This window comes from Embiotoca jacksoni, unplaced genomic scaffold (genome assembly GCF_022577435.1).
Source record: "Embiotoca jacksoni isolate LCO1_2020_lvr unplaced genomic scaffold, fEmbJac1.0.p SCAF_32, whole genome shotgun sequence".
Classification (NCBI taxonomy): Eukaryota; Metazoa; Chordata; class Actinopteri; family Embiotocidae; genus Embiotoca; species Embiotoca jacksoni.
Genome location: NW_027185384.1, coordinates 4005151 through 4027481, shown reverse-complemented (window position 1 = coordinate 4027481; position 22331 = coordinate 4005151). Strand labels below are relative to the sequence as shown.

At 41.7% G+C, this 22331-nt stretch overlaps 1 protein-coding gene across 1 annotated transcript in view; it reads right to left on the bottom strand.

Annotated features, from left to right (window-relative positions):
- plxna4 (plexin A4) overlaps nucleotides 1-22331 on the bottom strand; it is a 231034-nt gene that overhangs the window by 193882 nt on the left and 14821 nt on the right. The window contains exon 2 of the mRNA XM_069164965.1: nucleotides 11009-12357. Within this exon, the coding sequence (XP_069021066.1) occupies nucleotides 11009-12253 (1245 nt within the window). The 5' untranslated portion in view covers nucleotides 12254-12357. The remainder of the gene's footprint in view (nucleotides 1-11008; nucleotides 12358-22331) is intronic.

The window sequence follows — 22331 nt, the reverse complement described above, 5'->3', positions numbered from 1 at the left end:
AACAAGTAAAGAAAGAGATGAAGATGGAAGAAGACTGCAGTCAGGCTTTAGTTCTGTAATAGCGCCAGAGGCTGCTCTGTCAGGCACAATTCCCCACCGTCCACCCAATGCAACAGCAACTGCAGAAATGCCAGTGCAGCAAGATATTCAATGTGAAGCGATTCAAAGTGAACGGAGTGAAATAAGAAAAAAAAAAAAAAAGTGCTGCACTATCGCAGGGCTTTAAGGCAAATCCCTGCAATATATCTAAATATAAAAACTGAATTAAGAGTAGGCAAAAATGCAACTCTCGATGGAGGTTCATCCGTTATGCTTTCAGTTTGGACATGCTGCTGTGATTTTGTAATTATATACAGATAGGTGTGTTTTTTGTTTTGTGCTTTTCTACGTATTGTGTTTGCATGCATGTGTTTAATCCTGTCAGTGGGGATATTCTTACTAGTCACTGTGGGCAGAATGACTTATGGGTTTTGATAAGAGAATAATGGCGCTCAGGATTGGTCATTATTCTGGGTGCATGGATGGATTTGAAACACTTGGTCTGGGACTAAAGGAGGCACTGCTTGATTAATAGCTTAGCAATGTGGTGGGTTGCTGTGAGGAGAAATGCCTTGGTATGTGGCACTGCCTTTAAATTCTATTTAAAAAAAAAAACAGAAAACTATCAGAGATTAGACTAAATGGTGGGTGCAAGTTATGAAATCCATATTTTACTGAACTGACTTGAAAAGCAATTTCTAAAGAACTTTTTTTTGTTTTGAATATTGTATTATACAGTGTTTTAGTCCAGTAAAAATGATTGGGCATGTGCAGGTTGATTATTATGAACCTCACACAAAGTGTGCTAAAATTTAAATATTGTTAAAATAACAAAAGGAACATGTCAGGTAAAGCAGAAAAAATAATCAAAATTAGTTTATAGGAGAACTTCTCAGCTAAAATCATGTCCTAACATGCAACCAAAACCTTTGAAACGTCTTTAAATCGTGAGTTGGCTGATGGTTTGTACCATCGGAGGTTGATCTGCGGGGCAGAGTGTCTTTTTGTTTACGTCTTATTTTCCATTATTCTTCCTGGAAGTGCACCTTCGGGGCTCTTGATAAATTGTCCAAGCCCCAAGTGTCTCCTACCCATCACCATAGGCCATCATTATCAGCATCAGAAGCCTCTGACAGCCACAGAGGAAATATGGGATCTGCTTGCATTAGACTAATGGAACATGGCTGGTCCAGGCTTTAGGCTGAGGACTATAACATAAGGGTTATATGGAGTGGTATGAATGATTGATAGAGATGACCTAAATTTGGGTCAAGATCATGTCATATGGTTAACGGCTGAGATGAGGACGAAAAGGAGAGAGAACAAAGACAGATGGAGAAAGGAGATGTGATGGATGCCAAGGGAGACTGAGATGCCAAAGAGACTAAACAAAGATGAATATTTGAGCGCAACTTTTTCTCCAATTCGCTACACTCCCCTTGCCGCTCCCCTCATGACCTTTTCAGAACAAGCTGCTGTCAAGAATGCACTCTCTGTCCTCCAAGTCGTGTGGTAGCTCGCCGCAAGACTAATGGCACTCCGATGAGAATCAGGGTCACTCCTGAAAGGGTCACTCCTGAAAGGGTCACTCCGGTTTTCTCCAGTAAACAGTAAAGCTGCTTCTATGTACTCATTCTTATTCCATGTTTAGGTGACAAAAAAAACACCCTCTTAGTGTCGCCATCAGTTACAAAGGATAGTCATCATGCTCGGGTTCAAAGGTTAACAGGGTCTACCAGAAGCAAAATGGAGTACTTTGTAGTATTCGGTGCATCGATGATTGAATGTTTCAGCCATTTCTCCCAAGATTAATTACATTTCCAAAAAATAAAGTGTTTTTCATCATCAAAAAAAAATAAAAAATTACTGTGCCAGTAAAGGGTGATGCATGTGCACGAAGAGGAGGTGTTTATGTGCGGGGATGTGTGTTTTCTCATCTCTTGCCTCTGACACATGCTGTATTATTTCGACTGGTTGCCAATCATCACCATCTCTGTCCTCTGTGCGGCAATCTAATGAAATACTTTGTCTGTCAGCCCTTTCAGGAAGCCGACATATTTTCATTACGCCACCGCCGAAACATGACATTCGTAGTTGAGATGCCAACGACGTCTCAAGTCAGAATGGCAAATAACATCCATGTAGCCGTTGACGTTGTCTGCCAGGGAGATACCGCTGTCACTGCTTCTATCATGCTGTATGTCACTTTTTCTGTCCCTCAACCCAATTTATTAATACATTTTCAAACTGATTTGTAATGTTGTTTCTCTCAACCCTTTTTGTCTTCCCAATTCCCAATGGCCCTTGCTTTACAAGTTGTTGCATTGAAGGCAAGAGATCCCCTTCAATGTGTCCAATTTAATCTTAGTATTGACCTTATATTTTCTATTTTTTTATCTTATCTAAGAAAATTGAATGTGCCTCAGGTGTCGTCAGTACCTTCATCCCTGGGTACTGCAGATATATGGTTATTATTAGTACAGGTAAAATTATCTGTATTGATCTGAACATGTGCTTACTGCATGACTAATAACAAAACTAGCCAATGACTTGAAACTCCAAACACTTTCTTGGTCAAGCCCGGCAGGTATTTCAGCTAGCGTCCCGCAGCGTAGCAACAGAGGAGAAAGATGGAGGGTTCCTCCCTGAAGACAGAGGGACAAGAGAGCAGAGTCTCTGTATTTGGACAGAGGCCAGGCACTGAGGCAGAATCAGGTCACTCTCAGCCGTATCCATCTCTTTGCTTCTGTCTGCCTGCCAGCACCGGCACAAAGAGAGCTCTCTTCTGGACTGTGCAGGGGGATCAGCAGATACAGAGTGGAGAAAAAGAGAGGGGGCAGTGGGCGCGCGCGAAAGCAAGAGAGTTGCTCAATGCGATTAGTGGGGGATTGAAAGAGATCCGCTCTCCAACACTCTCTGATGTATGGCCTAATCTGGGTTTGCACTGTTGTGAGGGGCCCATTCCATTGGCTGCGAGTTCACAAAGTTAATGACACACGTTAAAGCACTGAGACATTTCACTTTGTCACTCCTAAACCACTGGAGACTCCAAAGAGACCATTTTCTTACATTTCTGGCCGTTCCTTTTTTTTATTAGTTATTAAACTGCCTGTGGCACTCTAAATGACTTTCTTCAGCAGTCCACTTTAGATACTGCCCTTCTGCACTGTAATCGAAAAGTTCATAATGCAACATTTGTTGATATGATGAGCTTCTTTTAATGTAGAGTCATTGAGGATTACATATACTTCTCATAAAAGAAAGACTGGAGTCAAATGAAGAAAATGTATCAACGTAGTTGCTCTTAGTGTAATTAGCCAATAAGGACATCAAGTATTTTCCTCTTGCCCTACTGTGCTAAATGACTAACCTGCCAGGATGATTGATGGCACTAGAGAATTATGTCATGACTAAGTGGGTTTGCAGTGTTCATTGTAAGATATAATATCAACATTCAATTTCACTAGAATAAAACACTGGCTGTGTGACTCCTGCAGCAACAGAGTCACTTGAGAGTGGTGATTCCCAAACTATGGTACAACATAATAAGTGGTACGCAAAAGCCTTGCTGAAAGGTCTCTCATGTGGACCATTTCTTCTCTATGTCTTTGAAATCCTCTGTGATCTGCCTACACGTGTGGCAAGCCCAAAGAATCTCAAGAATCGTATTAACAGTTTTATAGATAAATTCTTTGATTTTGCAAGTTCATATCAACCTCTTCCCATCATTTGTAAGTGTGACTGGGAGGAAGCGTGTTTGTGTATCAGATGTGCTGAGACCTAGTCTGTCTGCCTACTGATCCACGGTGCCCTCCATCACACAAGCAACCTGGGGCAGAATACCCCACCACTCACACTATGAAATAAAGACACAAATTCACTTTGAAACAACACCAAAAATACTGTGATTACACAGTGTTCACTCTTCTGTATGCTTTATCTTTTGATATTTAGGCCGAACATCATCACGTCACAACCTTACAAATGTTGCATCCTGTCACCATGAATGATTTTCCCATTTCCCTCTTCACAAAAACTGTCTTCTTTTGGTCCAGCTTTATATACCCAATTAAACAATCTGAGTGTGTTTAGATAGATGCCTGTTTGAAGCAGAAAAAGTGAGGTACACAGTGGCAAATGATGAGAGAAGTGACTTCTAGGATGAAATGTAAAGTGTCCATCGCAAATAATGTTGCACAAGTCAATGTGGCATTAAGATGAATGGCAGACAAGAGAACCCAATAAGTGAATGTAGGAATAATTCAAAAGGAATAACAAGTATTAGGTGAGGAGAGAATATGGATTATTCAAATAAAAAAAAGAAAGAAATTGTGTTTTTGTGCGTAAACTAAAAAACTGGATTCTTCTTCACAAAATCAAACGTGCAGCACAGGAGCAGGAGTCACTGCGTATGTGTTTCTGATGACTGGGATTCACTGCTCTTTGCTGCTTTGTTAAGGCATCCACAGGGCATTCCGAGAGAGAGCTATTTTTGCAGCACTCTGACTGAATCATGTTGAAAATTCAGTTTGAATGCACAAGTGTCAACGTGGACCGCAAGAGCTGTCACCAAGCAGATTTAACTTCCGCGTTGTATGGCGCCCTGGAGACCGTTTCAAAAACCAGTCCCAATGATTAGGACTGAAGAAAGAAAGATCATATACTGTATGTTGTGTGTATATATATATATGGATGTTCACACACAGGGCCTGACGGTGATGTCATCTCGGGGAAGAAGGGACATCAATCATGGCGGATCAGTGGAGTTATAGAATGCAAAGTGGGAAATCATAGTGAGAGTTTGTGCATTAATATTAAACCACAGCTGGAAAATACAGCACATGTGTATGTATTGGTGTGTATGGGTACACTAGGCTGGACACGCACTTCTCAGGGTGTGCCTGAAAAAAAGTTGATTTATCGGAGTGTTCTGCTGGCAGATTTCAATATGTAGTGGCAGGCTTTGATAAGCCTGTGATATTTTGTAAATTTGTGTTTGCGGATGCTCGCACCTGCCAACCGTTAGCTGAGCGGCTACAACAGATAATAAATATTGGTTAGGACAAACAATCAAATCAGGAACTAACGAAACAGCATGACAATTTTGGATTGAAATTGAGAGATCACTAAAGCGGCGCTAGAAGAGAGAGAAGGTAGGAGAATATCAGATGCAAGATGTGAGTTTAAGAGACACAGAGGTGGGAGGAAAGGAAATTCACAAATCGAACAAGGAGCTGGATATGATGAAAAGAAAAGTGTTTCCTATAACTTCATAATCCATGTGTTCCTCTCTTTCTGAAATGATTACAAAGGAAATCAAACTGAACAGTTCTGCTTGTATTACCACCTACAGAGATTCTATCATCCATTGCAATCCTTTACAAAACTTCTAATATTGTGTTTATATTTATTTTAAAAAAGTGCAGATTCATCTCATAATCTTTTGTCAGGACATAGTGGTCGGGTTGCAATGAAAGTTTACATTGAAACGTGTCATAGGTATAATAGTGAACTGTTTAGTATGTAGTATAGTATAGTATATTTTTGCAGAATTTAAAATATTATGTTGCCCTGCTTGATGGGGAATCTGAGAATCGGGGAATCTGGAAAAAGATAGCACAAAACAGAAGTTTTGAAATACAACACGTAAAAAAACAATGGGGGAAAGAAATGGTTTCCAGTTATGTCTGTGTTTTCAGGCAGAAGCCAACCAGCACGGCGTACGGTGAAGGAAGCGGGAGACACTTGTTTAATCACAGAATAATGATATTGTGATGGATTCTGACCTTTAGCAAGCGGTATCATGTATGGAGATTTAATTAGCGAGCCAGCCAGCAAGCAGGGCTAGCGGATATGTGGATGGAGTGGGGTGAAGTGGGGAGAGGGGGTCTGGATGGAGGGAGGGGCGGGGGGGATGTCTGGATGTCCTTAATGAATCTACTAGCCTTTCCCTTCCTGAGGATGTGGCCTAGACTGACTCATCAGCAGCAACGGCAGCAGCCTAGTCACTGATCGAGCTCTGCAATCAGACAGAGGAGGGATGGAGATGACCAGCACAGACGACAACACTGTTCAAACGTTGGTCAAACAAAGAACACAACAGAAGAAAAAGTCAGTAACATGAAAAAGGGAGCACAGGGGGAAGACAGAGAATGTAACATTGGAAGAACTCCTTTCAAGTGAAGGATGAAATAAGGGAGGGATGAGCCCGTGTGTTGGGGGACTGTGAGAGAGATCAAGCAAAAAGACTCAAAGAAACAGCCGCGGCCGAGAAGAATAATCTAATTAATTGGAGTGAATTCAGAATGTGAAGTCGATAGCACATGACAAATGTGAAAGAATAGCCCGTGGCATGTTAGTTAATGACATGTAATTAATGATCATTAGCAGAAGGGATGAGGGGATGGCCGTAGCCTGTCAGAGCCTGGCAGACGACCTTGTAATTTTCTCGTTTGTGTTTGGGGAGAGCGCTTCACTGTGTGCTTACGGGAAGAAATCGAAAGGGGAAATAGAGGCGACGGGGGCACAGACTCCGAGAGAATGAGAACGAGTGACGGTGGCAAGTATTTTCATAAGAACATGAAGGGAAGGACAGGCAAAAGGAGAAATGAGTGGCATAGGAAGAGAGCAATGAATCAAGGATGAGAGAGAAGAGAGCGGCGGGTGAATTTATTGCAATCCCGCTGTTTTGTTGTTCTGTTTTTTTCTGCTGACACAGTGAACATGGAGGGAACAGGCAGCGGTTTTTTTATAGGTCACATGCCACTTCACAATGATCTATGGATGCAGGCCCTTTGCAGACTTATACTGTTGAGCACGCATTATGTGGCTCAGCCAAGCATGGCCATTTGGGGGAGAGAGGAAGCACCTCTCACACACACACACGCGCGCACACACACACACACACACACAGAGACACACACACTCTTTCTTTCCATCTATCCTCTCTACTGCTCTCTCACCCTGCCTGTGCATTCCTCTTTTCTTCTTTACTTCTCTCTCTTTGCATCTCTCCCACCACGACTGAAAGCCTCTTAAAGATGATGTAAGGCATCAAAGGCCTGACGGGAGCAAATGTTTTTATGCACTCCTAACCAGGCCTGTGTCCTGTAAATGAACTTGTGTCCTTGCACATATTCATACTTACTATGATGACTTGATTATTTACCATTCCAGAACACAGAAATACCAGAATATAAGTGTTGCATTGTTGAATGAAATGAAAACGGAAAAACTACGATGATCACAAAGTACTTTAAAAAGGAATATTAATTTAATTAATTAATGTATGCCAAAACTGTATACACTAAAGAAAATGCTATGTATTAATGTGATTAAACATTATATTTCAAAGTTGTTTAACATTCATTATTGCATACAGTGTGATGTGAGGTTGCCAGTATACACAGGGCGCCTTTAGTAGTGAGAGGATATTGTGGTTATGGCTGTCACGCATCTGCTCCAGCAAAGATAGTGGTTTGGTCTATCCACATTAGGCCTGAATGTGTTTCACCCTTATCAAAAATGTGTGTTCTGTGTGTGTTCACATTGGTCCATAAAGCCAGACTACTCTAATGAGCCTGGGGGCTGTACATCCTCTCCCTAATTGGAGGAAAAACACATCATGTTCAAAATATGACAGTGTTCGAAAGACTAAAAAAAATTAAAAAAAAATACAAAGTGTCATAAGAAAGCGAGAAACAGGGAACATCGTGTGATGGAGAGGCAGAAAGTGAATGATGAAGAGAGTAAGATAAAAGGGTATGCCCTGAATACAAGGCTCTTTATCATTCCCTATAGCAAAAGCAGCCAACAGAGTGACATGCAGGCCCCCATTTAAAGACATTTAATGTCAATCTTTTTCTACAGTACAGAAAGTGGGATCACATTGGTTTCTTTGGAATGTTCTAGTGGTTTTTTTTTTTTAAGTTGCTGCTTCTCCTGCTGCAAGTGGACGCCAACTTCTGCAATTTACAAAAAAAATAATGTTGCCTCGTCATGCTGCATGTTCTGATGCCTCTCGTATCAAAAAGTGTAATTAAATAGGCAAATTAGCAGCGAATATGGGTCAGTCTCTTTAAAAAGAAAGTCAAAAGTCTGAACATTTAAAGAGCACATTTTACTGGACATGGTGTCACAATATCTGTGACTGAATAACTTGATATCAATATTGCAGCGATATTGTGATATAGTGGGTATAGCAATAAGTGGGTAGAAGCAAATAAGAGAACAGCAAGAACAGCCTGGTAAATTAAGGAAATTACATCAATTTACTGTAGTGTAGCCTTTAAAACCAGGAAATGACAACACTTATGCCATATCATGATATTGCAATATCCATAATTGAAGGCAATATCTGGTCTCGGATTAAAAAATCATTAAGAGTCCCAAACTGAACTAAAGTTGAGTTTAAGGGGTTATGTGAATTAACTGTATCTGAAAAGACACCTGCTTAAACTGTCTACTTACAGTATATGTACATGAATAAGATATTATAGATTCAGACGCTAGCTTTACAGTAGTGTTCAATCTGAATTTCATCTCTTATCCACAAACAGCTAGCCCCCATCAAATCGTTAACCGATTTTGTCCAGCAGAAAATGAGACGGCTGGCTTGTGTAACAAATGTGTAAGAGTTGTAATAGAGTGAGCAAGCCCTGTTGGATATTAATGTGGTTTTGTGACTCCTCAATTAGAGTGTCTTCTGAGAGCAGAAACCCCAAAAAAAGTAGTCTGCCTTCCAAAATTCCCTAAACAACCTTGTTTGGTATGTTCAAGACTATGTGTACGAGTGTACAGTAAGAGCGCGTCAATACTTAGCTTTCTACTGTACACCCGAGGGAAGCACAGATTGGAGAGGATGTGAGCGATGAGTTTAAACTACATTTCTGATGATATCTGAGACGCAGCGCTCCCACTCATGCATCATTTAAAACAGCAAAGGAATTAATCTGAGAGCAACAACCAACGATTCATAAAAATCAACCATGGGATATTAGAAAGACAACCATCCATCACAGGCAACACTCTTCAGCTTAACATATATTATCATTGTGCAAACACTTACAGGAGAATATATCTGGGCCTCATTTACATCTACTAATTTACTAATGTTCAAGTGATGGGCGGGTTTATGAGTATGTTATGTGTCCATGCATTTAAAAATGACTATTTATGGATGCAAGGTCAGCTCCACCCCATCTGATCTAGATCTTAGTAAATCATTTGATGTCAAAAATAATGATTTATTGCCATGATGCTATCAAAAGTCTATCCACCATGTCCATTACCGCAGTAGCCATACGTACAAGTATGGTGGCACACGTGTGTGTGTGTGTGTGTGTGTGTGTGTGTGTGTGTGTGTGTGTGTGTGTGTGTGTGTGTGTGCGTCAGAACTCATCTATCTCCTGCAGAGTCCACCGTCACTTGTTCAGCAGGGTCTAATTTATGCGCTGGCGGTAGCGCATGCTGAAATGGCATCATTCCTCAGCACTAACCCCTGCGTGCTCCCTCACACTTCCTTTCCCTGCTGACAGCTCCACCCCAGGCATGATTTATCAGGCCCCCAAGCAGCAGACAAAGGCGTCCGGGCACGTGTGCTGTGCCAGAGACGGATTAATAGATAAACACCGAGATCCGAGAGAGGGTCACTTCATAGTGTATCGACGGAGCGTGTGACTGAGGTCAGAACAATATGGTCTGGGCAGCAAGAGGATAAAATTTATGTTCCTGAAATATGACCACGACCAAGTCATCAAATTTGTGGAAGTGTAGCTGTATAAATTCTCATTTACAACTTTTGATAATAAAGATGAGTGGCTTAAGGAAGATAAAATATTATTTTCTTTCCTGGTAAACTGCTACTTTAATTTAGTGTATTCATTTCATTCATATTAGCACAAAGCTGGAGTTTCTGTGGTTATCTACCGGTTACATCGTTAGAATATCAAAAATATACCAAGAAAGCAAAACGTTTTACCATCCAGTTGTAATAATACACCATTAACTAATCTATATGTTGAAAAACAGACTTTCTTTAGTGTGGCTTTATTTTTATTAATCTATCTAAACTCGCTAAACTCAAACTTGGCAAATGACCACGTGATATATTTTGCCATGTTTGCTATATAGGGGAGGATGATAAATACCAAATGCACTCTGATTGAGGCAATGTTCTAGCTCTTCAGGTTTGTAGCTTTTATTAATGATGTAATGAGATCAAGAAATAAAAATGCATGAAGCAGCTTTGGGTGCTTGTGAAGGTGGTCGAAACATGCAACACCCAATTTAACCTTGTTTTTCATGTGCACAAAGTGAGAAATCAAATGAACTGAATCACTGAATTTGTAATGCTGTTATGGAGAATGGAATTATGGTAATTTGGCTGAGCATTCAGCTGCATTGTTTAAAGGGTGAGCGGATTAAAAGAGGCAGTGGATGGTTAACATCTCATCGTAATGGGATGGAGCATGAACCCACCCAAGAACAGAGAGTTAGTGAGGCCCTCCCGTAGTGCAACCAAGCTCATTATGGTAACATTGGGGGGAGCCTTCAAAACCCATTTTCCTCCAGAGATGTTCACCTTAATGTCCTTCAATTAGAAATGATTGAAACAACAAGGAATCATAAGTGATTTGTTTTTGTTAATACAGTTTTATGCCGCTCCTGAATGAGTAGGTTTGATCATTTCTACTTCAGAAAGAAATGTGCAACACCTGCTGGTCCTTAAGGGACTGGATGTCATAATGCAGTACATATGGTAGTGTGTACTTGTGTGGGCAAGTGTTGAATAAAAAATAAATAAATTTTTAAAAAAGCCAATACAGCCCTCCTATTGTCCTATTGTACTCTGCAATATCCACATCTGGAGTGTTTGGTGTTCGTCCGTATCTGAATTGTTTCTGCACTGCTGTCATTAAACAAAACGAAAATCTAAATCGCACACCGTGTGTGCTATAGCACTACTCACCGCACTGCTGCAGGGAATATCTTTGACTTTGAGCCAGGCCAGGTCCAACGTGCCCTCTCCTTTGTAGCAGGACTGCAGCCTTTCCTTGATTTTCTCGTTGATCTTCCGCAAAGAGAAAACACACAGCGCCGAGTCCTGGGAGGCTTGACGGGGACGTCTCTTCTGGCCCTTTGAGAAGACGGCAAACAGCACATCGTCATCCGGTGCCACGTCGAGGGAGCGTGCCAGAATGGCACCAGCTTTTGACAGGTAGGCCGCCTCAAGTAATCGGTACTCCACGTTGCCACTAATGCATCCAATAGGCACCTCCACATAGGAGTTGAATGCAGTGTCTGCTTTGCAGAGGCGGACTATCTTGGAAGTGTACACCTGTTCCCGACCAGCAGAGGAGGATCCAGTGGTCGGTCCACCTCCCATTTCAGGCTGCAAAGTCAGAAAGTAGACAAAGTTCCCACTGGCAAAGCCATAAATGTAGTATATGTCAAAGTCTGGGATGACAGTGAAGGTATCTGAAGGGATCTTAATCATAGAAGCCACAAACTCATCATGGAAGACATATGCAAACATGCCATCCTCCTCTGAGTTTCTGGCCAACTTTCGGCTAGAGATGGTGGGGAAGTACTCTGGCTTGCCATCCACCGCTGTGGCTACAAACAGCATGTCCGGAGAGGCGTTGCCATAAGAAACAATGACACCAAACACAGAGCCGCTCTCATTAACACCAGAGAGGTAGTGCTCCTTCTTGTGGAAGGGCTCTCCTAGTTTGAAGAGGTCATCGAGACGGAGGAGTTTGCAGATGCCCTGGTAGAGGCTGCCGCAAGCCAGCAGCCGGTTCTCCCGATAGTCCATCAAAAGCATCTTGTTGACATTGTTGGTGAGTGTCAGCGGCTCACTGCAGGGCTGGACAATACGTGGTGGGTAGCACTTGCGGTTGTCTTCATCTGGGCCAGTCTCATGGGACACCTGGACCTCCAAGCCTGGGGACAGTTTATATATGCGATTGACAGCTCCCAAATAAACATTGCCATTGCGATAGTCCACCGCGAGATGGTTAAATGTCCACGCAGGGTTCTCAGCATGAAAGGATGCATATTCCTCCTCCTGAAGCAACGCCGTGATCACTTGGGAGCCGGCACTGTGAGCCTGTGGGGCTTGCACCACTGTCTGTGAGGTCACAGGAAGCACCAGACTAGACAGGAAGCAGCATACAAAAAAATAGGTCCGTATTCTGGCGAGGGACGCCATGGCTGTGCTTAGGGTGGGACTGGTGAGGAGAGGGACGGAGGCACAGTCCAGTGCTGTCGGCCAGTCAGGATCAAGCCTCTCTTGAGACAGAGGACATTATTTACCTGAAAAGGGAAGAGACAGAACTTAGTGAAAACAGGCAACATATCACTGCATTTACAGAAACTGTGACAGGATATTGATATACTGTATACACTGTACATTAGTCTGTATTACGTGATCTATGTTCTAATTTTATCTGGCACAGATTAGAGTAGAACATCTTAATGAGTATAGCAGGTGAAGAGGCCACACATCTGAGACTCCAGAGCAATCTTTAATTGGAGAAGAAATGGGCTTGACAAAAAAAAAAAAAAAAAAAAAAAAATGAGGCTGAGGTACAGTAGCGCTTTAAAGAGGCAGTGTGCGCAGACAGCTCTAGCCAGTTAGATCAGTCACTGAGAAAGGGGACGGAGGAGGAGGAGGAGTAATGCATTGTCTCAGAGGAGGTGATCAGCATGGCTCTGCACCATCTCTCTGCATGGGCCCCTGCCCCTCTCCACCCGTCCCTGCCTTTCTGCTTCAGCCGCTATGCACCTAATTGATTCTCCCCTCGGAGTAGCAATTTGCATGCTTTGGCGATTTTTCTCTTTTCTCCCAATAGAGCAACTCACCTGCTGACACTGCCAGCAGAGAGAAAAGGTCCTTCTGCATACCTACATACACATGCATGCACAGACACAAAGATGGGGGGCTTTTGGTCAAAGGAGGAACAATTAGGGAGGAACTGCAAGTGGTTGCAGAAATAAGCTTCCCAATGGTCTTTGGGTCAATTGCACAGTCTCAGCATTATACTCACAGCCACAACAAACACATACACCCTTCATGAAAAGGAACTACTCGTGAAAATGCTGCATGTGGTGAGCAGGACTGTGATATCTATAATGTCAGAGCACCCGGTGTAAAACGCACACCGGTACAGATTATCAAGTAGAAATAACTGCCTTTCCTGCAAATGTGATGGGCTCACTGTGAGTAGTCTGCTCCTTACACCTCTCCAGTGGCAAGCTGGGTATTATCATTGGTGATGTTCACCCGGGTAGAATCCAAGTGTTACATTCACACAGACCAGCGCAATTAAAAATCTCATGCAATAATCCAAATCACAGTTTGTAATGGAGCTGCACAATATTATTGATAATAATATATTATTGGTGTTGTCAATCTACAGAAACCAAAAGGCAATTATTGCTAAGACAAAATTCCAAATTCAGATTTTTCCTCACACCCATTCATCCTTTAGGAAAAATAAAAGTCCAATATCAGCCAAAAAAGATTGTTTGCTACTGGGATCAAGTAGTAACCTCGTTCAAAACGTGTATTCTTTGAGTATGATGTAGCAACATGTAAAAATAGCACACAAGTAATACCAACTCCTTTTCTTATCAAATAACATTTATAACATGCAGCGTGCTGCTCAGAGGTACAGGGTGAAGATGGGACAAACTTTGAAGTGTCATTCACAGTAAAGTTATGCGCGAGCTTGTCTGTCACACTTAATGCAAATCTTTCTCAGCAAAATAGACAAATTTATAAAACAGTGTCATGGTTGTAGGCAATTGGTAGACAATTTAAAAAAATATATATATATATATCTGAAAATATCGCTGACACATGACAACAACTTTTCTATCATTTTCACTTCACTAATTCTGGCATAACATCCCAAACGGGATTTTGAAGACACCAAAACTGAATCAGTTTCTTCGGAAAGCCTTTTAGCTATATGATCACTATGAACACTTGCACACATAAATGGTGTAGCTATACCTGACATTATCCAGCCACAGATCTCATCTCAGGGTTCACATTCAAGCAATCAAAAGTTGTGGTGGTGTCAAACGCAACCTCACTGCAATCTTACCAATCTCCCCTCCATCTCCTGTTAGGCAGAGAGAGAGGAAGAACAGAGCAGGCAGCCTCTTAGCACATGATAAGAAGAGCAGAGAGGATGATGAGAGGGATAAAAACCGATACAGAGATAGGTGACATGCGTTCAGACATTGTCTGTGTGCAAAGAGCAATCATTACCATCGCTATGACAAAGGCTTCAGGCGGGAGGGTGATGTAAGAGACCCAGACAGGGAATGCTCACAATATCATGAAATAACTCTGGTTAACACAAATTTAAGGACAGACACAAAAGATGAGAAATTACCCCCCCCCCCAAAAAAAAAAAAAAACACAAGCACAAAAGCTAAGTGTGAAAGCAAAACACACACGTGGCACTTTGAGCAACAACAACAAAATAACTTAACTAAATTGCTCAAATAGAAATTTGCTGAAGGCAGATTGTACTGAAAGGTTTCCACTATTGTGACCACCTGCTAAAGAGAGACTAAGTGTAAGAGAGAGTCTCGGAGACAGAAAGAGGTTTAGACAAAGGAGCTGCTGGAAGCCACTGCTACTTCAGGAGTGATGACAGAGCAGTGAGCCCATAATATTCCTCTAAAAATAAAAAGGGAAGCTACATATTAATCTCACACCAGCACAGGAGCTCCCACCTCTCATTTACGTAGCGGGGGGGGGGGGGGGGGGGGGTGGCATAACAAAGTGTTCCTCTGAAACTCCCAGACAACTTTACTCAGCAGGTATAAATATAAAAAGAGATGGGGAGGAAGGAAGGAGGGATGCTGGAAGGAGACTAAAAAGGGAAAAGAGCATGAGACGTAGTGAGAGACAGAGGGAGGAGCTGTAGAATCGCCTTCACATCCACCGTTCACATGGCCGCATTATGCACAGCTGACATACAAAAACAAAACAAAAAAGAGAAACGCTCCCAGTGCTTTCTATTGAGAAATAAATAGCAGTTTTGCAAACAAAAAGAACTGAAACCCTCAAAGGAAAAGAAAAAAAATCTCCTCATCAGCGGTGCCCTGCAATGGCAGAGTGTCTGCCACATGAATCTGTTGCCGAAATGCAATTATTCTGACGGGGGGGGGGGCGGCTCATTTAGTCGCTGTTTGCCTTTGCCTGCTGATCATCAAGCTCCATTAATTAAAGCTTGCTTTGGTTCTGAGGATTTATACATCAGACATGCAAACACACACACACACACACACACACACACACACACAAACAAATGGGGACTGATATTCTAACACACAGTTTATCTTTATCTAGTTATGTGCCATTACGGCCTGACTTTTCCCTCCCCTGCTCTATCCGTATTAAAATAAATTGCAATACTGCTGGTAAAGAGAATAAAAAGTAATGATGTTTAGAAACAAATGGAAATTCCTGCATTAAACTGTTATCACAACAATAATCAATCATTGTAGAGCAAATGCAGATAGGATGTAAAAAGTAAAAGGGATGTTAGCTTATGTGACCTGCGTGTGTATCTGGCAATTCTGGGCTAGCTGTCAGACGAGAAATATAGCTATTTTAACACGCATGCACAGCCCCATAGATAGCAAAGAGAGCTAATGAATTTATGATTCGCACTGCACTCTTCCCCCCCCAACACACACAGTATCACTGGATGTGTGGAACCCACGTGTGAGCCTGTGTTTGTGTGCATTATCTCCATGTGGGAAACTCAAAACTGAGTTTGAGTTTAGTCTTTAGAAAATAACTGGAATGTTTTCCTAATTTTGTCTCCTTAAAAGCCGTCAGCCAATCACGAGGAGAGGAGAGGAGAGGAGAGGAGAGGAGAGGAGAGGAGAGGAGAGATTGACAAGTTTCCCAAGACGTGTCAGACCTCCATCAGTTGACGTAGCATTGTCATACACACCAGAAATGTGCAGACATATAGGGGGGGGGGGGGACCTGTAATCTGGTCCATTTTACTTTTCCATTTTTTCCAACACATTTAGTTTGGCAGTCAGAAATATTGCCCAAAACCTCTGACAAGACACAAACAACCAGTTAAACTCAAAGATCAACAAGTTCAAATTGCCCTGTTTCATGGAAAGTATTTTGATGCTGCAAAGCTAATTTCGTGGACAACAATATTAGGCAAAGCTATTATAGATATGACAGGAGCCATTTTCCTTTGGCGATGATTGTGTAATGGAGAGCCCTGGCCAGACATGACAATTGGAGGAGACGCAACAAAAAGCATGCCTCAACGAAATAATCTCCTGCTATTTATAGCCTGTCAGAGGGGAGGCATTTATGTTGAAGAAATGACTTGGAAATGAAAGAAACTGTCTAACTCTTTGGTAAACAGCTTAACGTCTCAGTGTAGAAATGTTCAAAAATAACTATCAAATTCAACAAAAACACTACAAGTCAAATGGGATTAGGAGATTATGTGTGAGTAAAATGTGGCGTAATTACACATAATTCTTTGTATTCATGGCGAAAAAAAAGATTTTGCGGATTTTTAGGGTAATCTGTCACAGGTTCAGAGGAGGTGAATGAATGACGGCCTCAAGAGTCTCTTACATGCACAACAAGTAAGAAGAACCGAAAGTGGCACAGAGGTAAATTGATGATAAAGGTTTAAAAGAGCCAACTCATGCAAAATGAAAAGGAAGAGAGGGGAGTGATGTTTGAGATGAAACGGAGACGTTAAGAGCATGTCTCGATCCTGCCACAAGAAGGTTACTGTGCTGTGTCCATTTGCTCAAAAGACAAGGAAGCTGAATGAATGGTGGATGGATGTACGATAGTCATACTCAAACACACAACTCCTGACTCAGACCAAAGCCCTTCTTGTATTTTCAATCTTTAGAGTTGTGACCAAAGGTCATTGAGCTTTTGCTTTAAGAGCCACTAAACTCTGTAATGTCTTACTAGAGCAAATGCCTGTGCAGTGGACATACATTTTACATATTTTCTGTAAATGAATGCCCGTCTGTTTCATTGTTTTTGTTTGTTTGTTTGTTTGTAATAGGACCTAAACTCCTTTCTTTGGCATGTTGTGACTTTGGCCCCACCGGGAAAGGTGTTGTTGTCAGGCATTGCTCAGTCATTCTGTGCATTATGGGAGTGTATCTTTATGGTTGATGAGATATCAGCTGGCAAGCGCCAGGAGCTGGATTGCTGTGGTCGTTTAAGGCCTGTATGAGCACTGCTTGAGGCTATATGCCTGCTGTTAGGAGACTACTGAACTGTAGTAGATGCTCAGGCAATGGGATTTCTAGTTTTAATTATGGGTCAGTGAATGCTTTGCGCGAGATGGTTTGGGTTGGGTTTGTGGGGTGGTATGGCAGCAGAACGAGAAGGAGTAGTAGTAGTAGTGGTCCTTGCAGGAGTCACAGTTGTAGTTGTAGTAGTAACGTATGCATCCCTGCTCAGAGTGGGACTTTGAATTTGAGAGCAAACAAGTGAGCCAGAAGGAAGCCAGAGTAAGACAGGAAAAACAGAGAGAGAGAGACAGAGACAGAGACACAGAAAGAAAGAAAACTGGCAGACAGAGAAGTGTGTCCCAGATCAGTGAATGTACTGACTGGAGTGGAGCCACCCCACCCCCCAAAACTCAACCCACCCCTCCCCCCCGCTGAGCCCTGGCACTGATCAGAGGAATAAGTGTCACTGCATTGCAGCCACACACTGATACTGGAGGGAAACACAGTGTCCCCTGCACTCACACAGCATAATCACAAACTAGCACAACACACACACACACACACACACACACACACACACACACTTTTGCCAATTGTCATACACACAAACCTCCAGACCTTGACACAGCAAGAGACTTACTCTAACTTTACACTTCTACATACAAACACACAGGACACCACAAACAGAAAGAATGCCCCCACTGTACACACACACACACACACACACACACACACACACACACACACACACACACACACACACACACACACACACACACACACACACACAAACAAACAAACAAGCCTATTAAAAATAAACAAAATAATAAATAATTATTTTACGTATGTCTTTGTATCCATTCAGTCAGTGTCCATCATGCAATCAGTTGTTATTTCAAGAGACAAAGTCGTGCTTAAGCCTGTATTACTTTCCGTTTTTTTCAGTGTTTTGTGTAAAAGTAGCGACACCTACCAATTGTTTTCATTCATACACAATAATTAAAAAATTACTTTTGGGGCAGTTATTAACAGGGAGGTTAACAAACAATGGGGTGAGATTCTGCTATTATTAAGCACAGCAAGAGCAAATTATGATGTGCAGTAAATAATAATTGTGCAGCCCTTTCATTCACACACAGACACACACAAACAAACAAACAAACACACACACACACACACACACACACACACACACACACACACACACACACACAGAGACAAAAAAAATTAAGTAATGATTAAAAAGTGATCAGGTCCAACATGGTTATCAGGCTAAGCTAACCCCTGCTGGTACACAAAACAGATGGCATACCCATTTCTCTCAGGAAGGCAGCAGTGGAAAAGAGAATATATTAAAAAAAAAAAAAAAGGAGGACACCGAGGATAGAGAGAAGGCGGGGTGTCCTTGGTGTTTACATCAAGACGTGGATTAGCAGCATGGATTACTGTCATCAGATACCCTGTCAAGATCAGGGTTAGGAGGTTTAATCCACCACAGAGCTGTTGATATTACAAAGAAAGTATTGGGATTGTACTGTCAACTGTGTACATATGTGAATGAGAGAAAACTCAGAAAACTGAGAGAGACTCCGACATTATGATTACAGATGTAGCAATCAACAGTGTTTACAACCATCAAGGCATTGCAAATAACACATTGTGTTTAATTATTAAAGTGAGTGTTGAGTTTTTTAAAAAAAAAACGCAATTTTCAAGGGAAATTATCTCCCATTGTTCAGTCTGTTTAAGAGTTTATATCGGACAGATTTTGAAATTCGTGGCAGCAGCACAGCAGCTGTATTGAAGACCCTGCGTTGAGAAACAACCATATGTGCCAACTGGGACTGAACTTTATATATTCAAGTGTTTTCTTTCGTTCGGTTAACACAGATGTAAGGGGTGTTGTATATCGTATAGTTTACGATATTATGGTTATACTTTTTTTAAATAAATCAAATTTGTGATGCGCTACTAGAAATATTCTGATTTGTTGATGTAGGGATGTTATATTGTTACGCAACATAGAAAGAAAAAAGAATATTTCAAAGAAATACCCTGAAATATTTTGACAATATTTCAGGGCCCTATCCCCCACCTCTACATGTATACTGCAAATCAACGTACACTGAACTAATTTACAGTACAATGAAAACAGTAGCTTTCAAATGGAGGCAACATATCCATACAGAAAGATGATACAGCATTGTCAGCTCTGCAAAACCCCAGATTACTATTAATGGAATCGTGATCCTTATCATTATTCTTAAAACAGCCTGCCATGGTATGTGTAGTATTGTTAAGGTACGGTTGAATGTTTGTATTTTTTTCACTAAACAACCGTCGCGCTTTTGGCTTGCCCCACTGGAGAAGACTTGTAGGTGAAAAAGCTGCTAAACTAATGGTTAGTTACATATTCTGAACAGTATAAGGTGTGATGTGGTTGTTATTTTATCTTAACACCAAAAGAAGTGCCTGTCCACAAATTAAACACTGAGAGGTAGGAGTCAAAAAAAAAAAGAAAAAAAAAAAAGGGGGGGGGACAGAAATGCTGAAAGAAATACGAGTCCTGAAAAGATACTAAGTGAAATACAGCCAAGACAAGTGAATCACTCATCCAGTATAAGTGTGTCAAATACACAATTTGTGTCACACAAACTTTCTTGGTTCCTCACTAGATGGCTGGCTGTCTGTCTCTTTCTTTCACTCTCATAGAGTGAGTAAGAGCATTTCAAAGAAGGATTCTAGGCAAAGATCCAACAGAGGAACCCCTCTGGATTTTAGAGAAATAGCTGACATCTGCCCATCCCCTCTCCTTGCGCAATCTCTTTCATTTTTTGCCACTCCTTCTCTTTCCCTCTTCCACATCTGAGACTTACAAATCCTCCTTAGTAGGGTAGTGTTTAAACTCATTTTCCTAAACACACACTCCGAATCTGACCCCTAAAGAGTGTTTTCTGTACAGAAATAATCTGTGCATTGTGTCCTCGTTGCAATATCACCCGTGGCATTAGAATAGCACTCAAACCGTCCTTGGTTGCAAAATAAGGTCACTCAAACATACAAACACGCACTGATACACACAGTCTTGGTTCGGGCTGGGTCATTGTGCAGTGGCCGCTGATGCAGGCTGAGATTGGTGGAGTGTGTTAACATCAGTGCAGATCCAGAGTCTCTAATGTCTTTAGGACTGTTGAAGAGGCCCACTGGCTTGGCGTCAGCGGCTCGATCTGATTGGGTTAGATTGTGGCTCATTTCCTGAATGGGCGGGGCCTGTGGGTTTGACACAGAGCAGTGACCAAGGAAGGCCGTTTATAGGGTGAACTTAATGAAGCTCTGGATTCGATTAGGATGACAGAGTCCCGACAAAGATTCAGAAGCCAGTCATCAATGAGCATTAGGGACAGTAATCAGACAAATCATGTTAAGAAAATTATGATTAAAGAGCTTCATCTGGATTTATTAATTAACTGTAAAAGACACGCAGAATTACAAACAAATGGGAATCATAAATAAAGCTGAAGTTGATGATCACTGCTGCACATTTGAGGCATCGTTTTACGCCTTTTGAAAAGTAGGTCTTTAAAACCAAACATTTCCTGGGGCAAATTGTTGTTGGAAGGCTTAAAAATGTGGGGATGAAAAGAGTAAAAGTAAAGCTTTCAAATAGTCCCTCTTAATTTATATTTAACAGGAAGCACATATATGACATATTTTCTGTTAAGAAGAAGATACCTTCTGCATCATTCTTCAAACTGTCCCTTAGTTATGGCCACGCTGTGCCATATAAGCTTGCTTGATATCAAAAGGAGATATTTTGCTGTAATTACTACAAATGCAGCTCAGAATCCTTCTTAAATGGTGTTGCTAGGCACTGTCTGACAACTCCTTTCATAGAGCAAATTCAAAGCCTCCATCTCTCTCGCTCTTTTTTTCCCCCACCCTTTTCTCTCTCTCTTCCCCAATTCCCTTATTCCCCACACTAACGAGCAGACAGGAATGCAGGGCCTTGTAGACAAATCAGCTCTCGCCTCCATCGGCTGCCGACTGGCACCACCTTAAGTCCCAACACGTCCTCCCTATCTTCCTCCATCCATCCATCCATGCCTCCTTCCCTGCATCTCTTCTCCTTCCAGCCCCTCCCTTAGCGCTTCTGTTATTACATGAGTGGAGTGAAATTTCTGCCAGCCCTCCTTCGCTCTCTTGCTTTATCTGTGTTTCACCTCCTTCTCCCTTTCTCTCCGTCTCATCTCTGGTTTCCAGTTTCCCTTTTTCCTCTCGACACGGTCATTAATTATGAGTCGTAGTTTGCTTGGAGCAGGAATGATTGTGGATATTTTGCTGCAGTATGTGAAACAGTGAAACGAGACACGTCGGTGTAGTGTGCTCTGTGCGTGTACGCCTGTGTGTTTTGGTTAAAGGGACTGAAATAGGTTTGCTGTTGGCTCTTTGCTGTGCGGCAGCTCAACAATCATTTTCCAAGCGCTATCTGAATTGGAGTGATACATCAGCAGCAGACCAATATTGCCATTGAACTTCAGCATGTTATAAATAAATAATCAATAAAGAAAATACTTTCGGAAGAATTTGAAGTTCTACAATGTCAAAGATATGTTTGACGCAATTTAGAAATTGCTGTGATTAGGTTGTCCAACATAAAGGACAGACAGCTTATTATAACTCTGTTTACGTTACATAATGTTGGCTACTCTACTTTTCAAATGTTTTTAATGCCTAAAATACAAATGACATTGTAGGCTGAGTACTAACAACTGCCTACACACACACATATATACCAGCCAACATAACTTTCCAAGCAGACATCCACGCACATATAAAGGCATGGTGTCATCTCTGAGGTTTAAATAATCTCTAATCGAGTCTCACTGATTTGTGGTAAGACTTCCTGCAAAGGTGAAGCTCTCGCATTAGCAGCTCTTCTCTTTTCGCTCTTCCCGCTTCCCCTCTCTATGTCTCTCCCGCTCAGCAATATCCAAGGATGCTAGTGCACTGAAGCAGGTAAT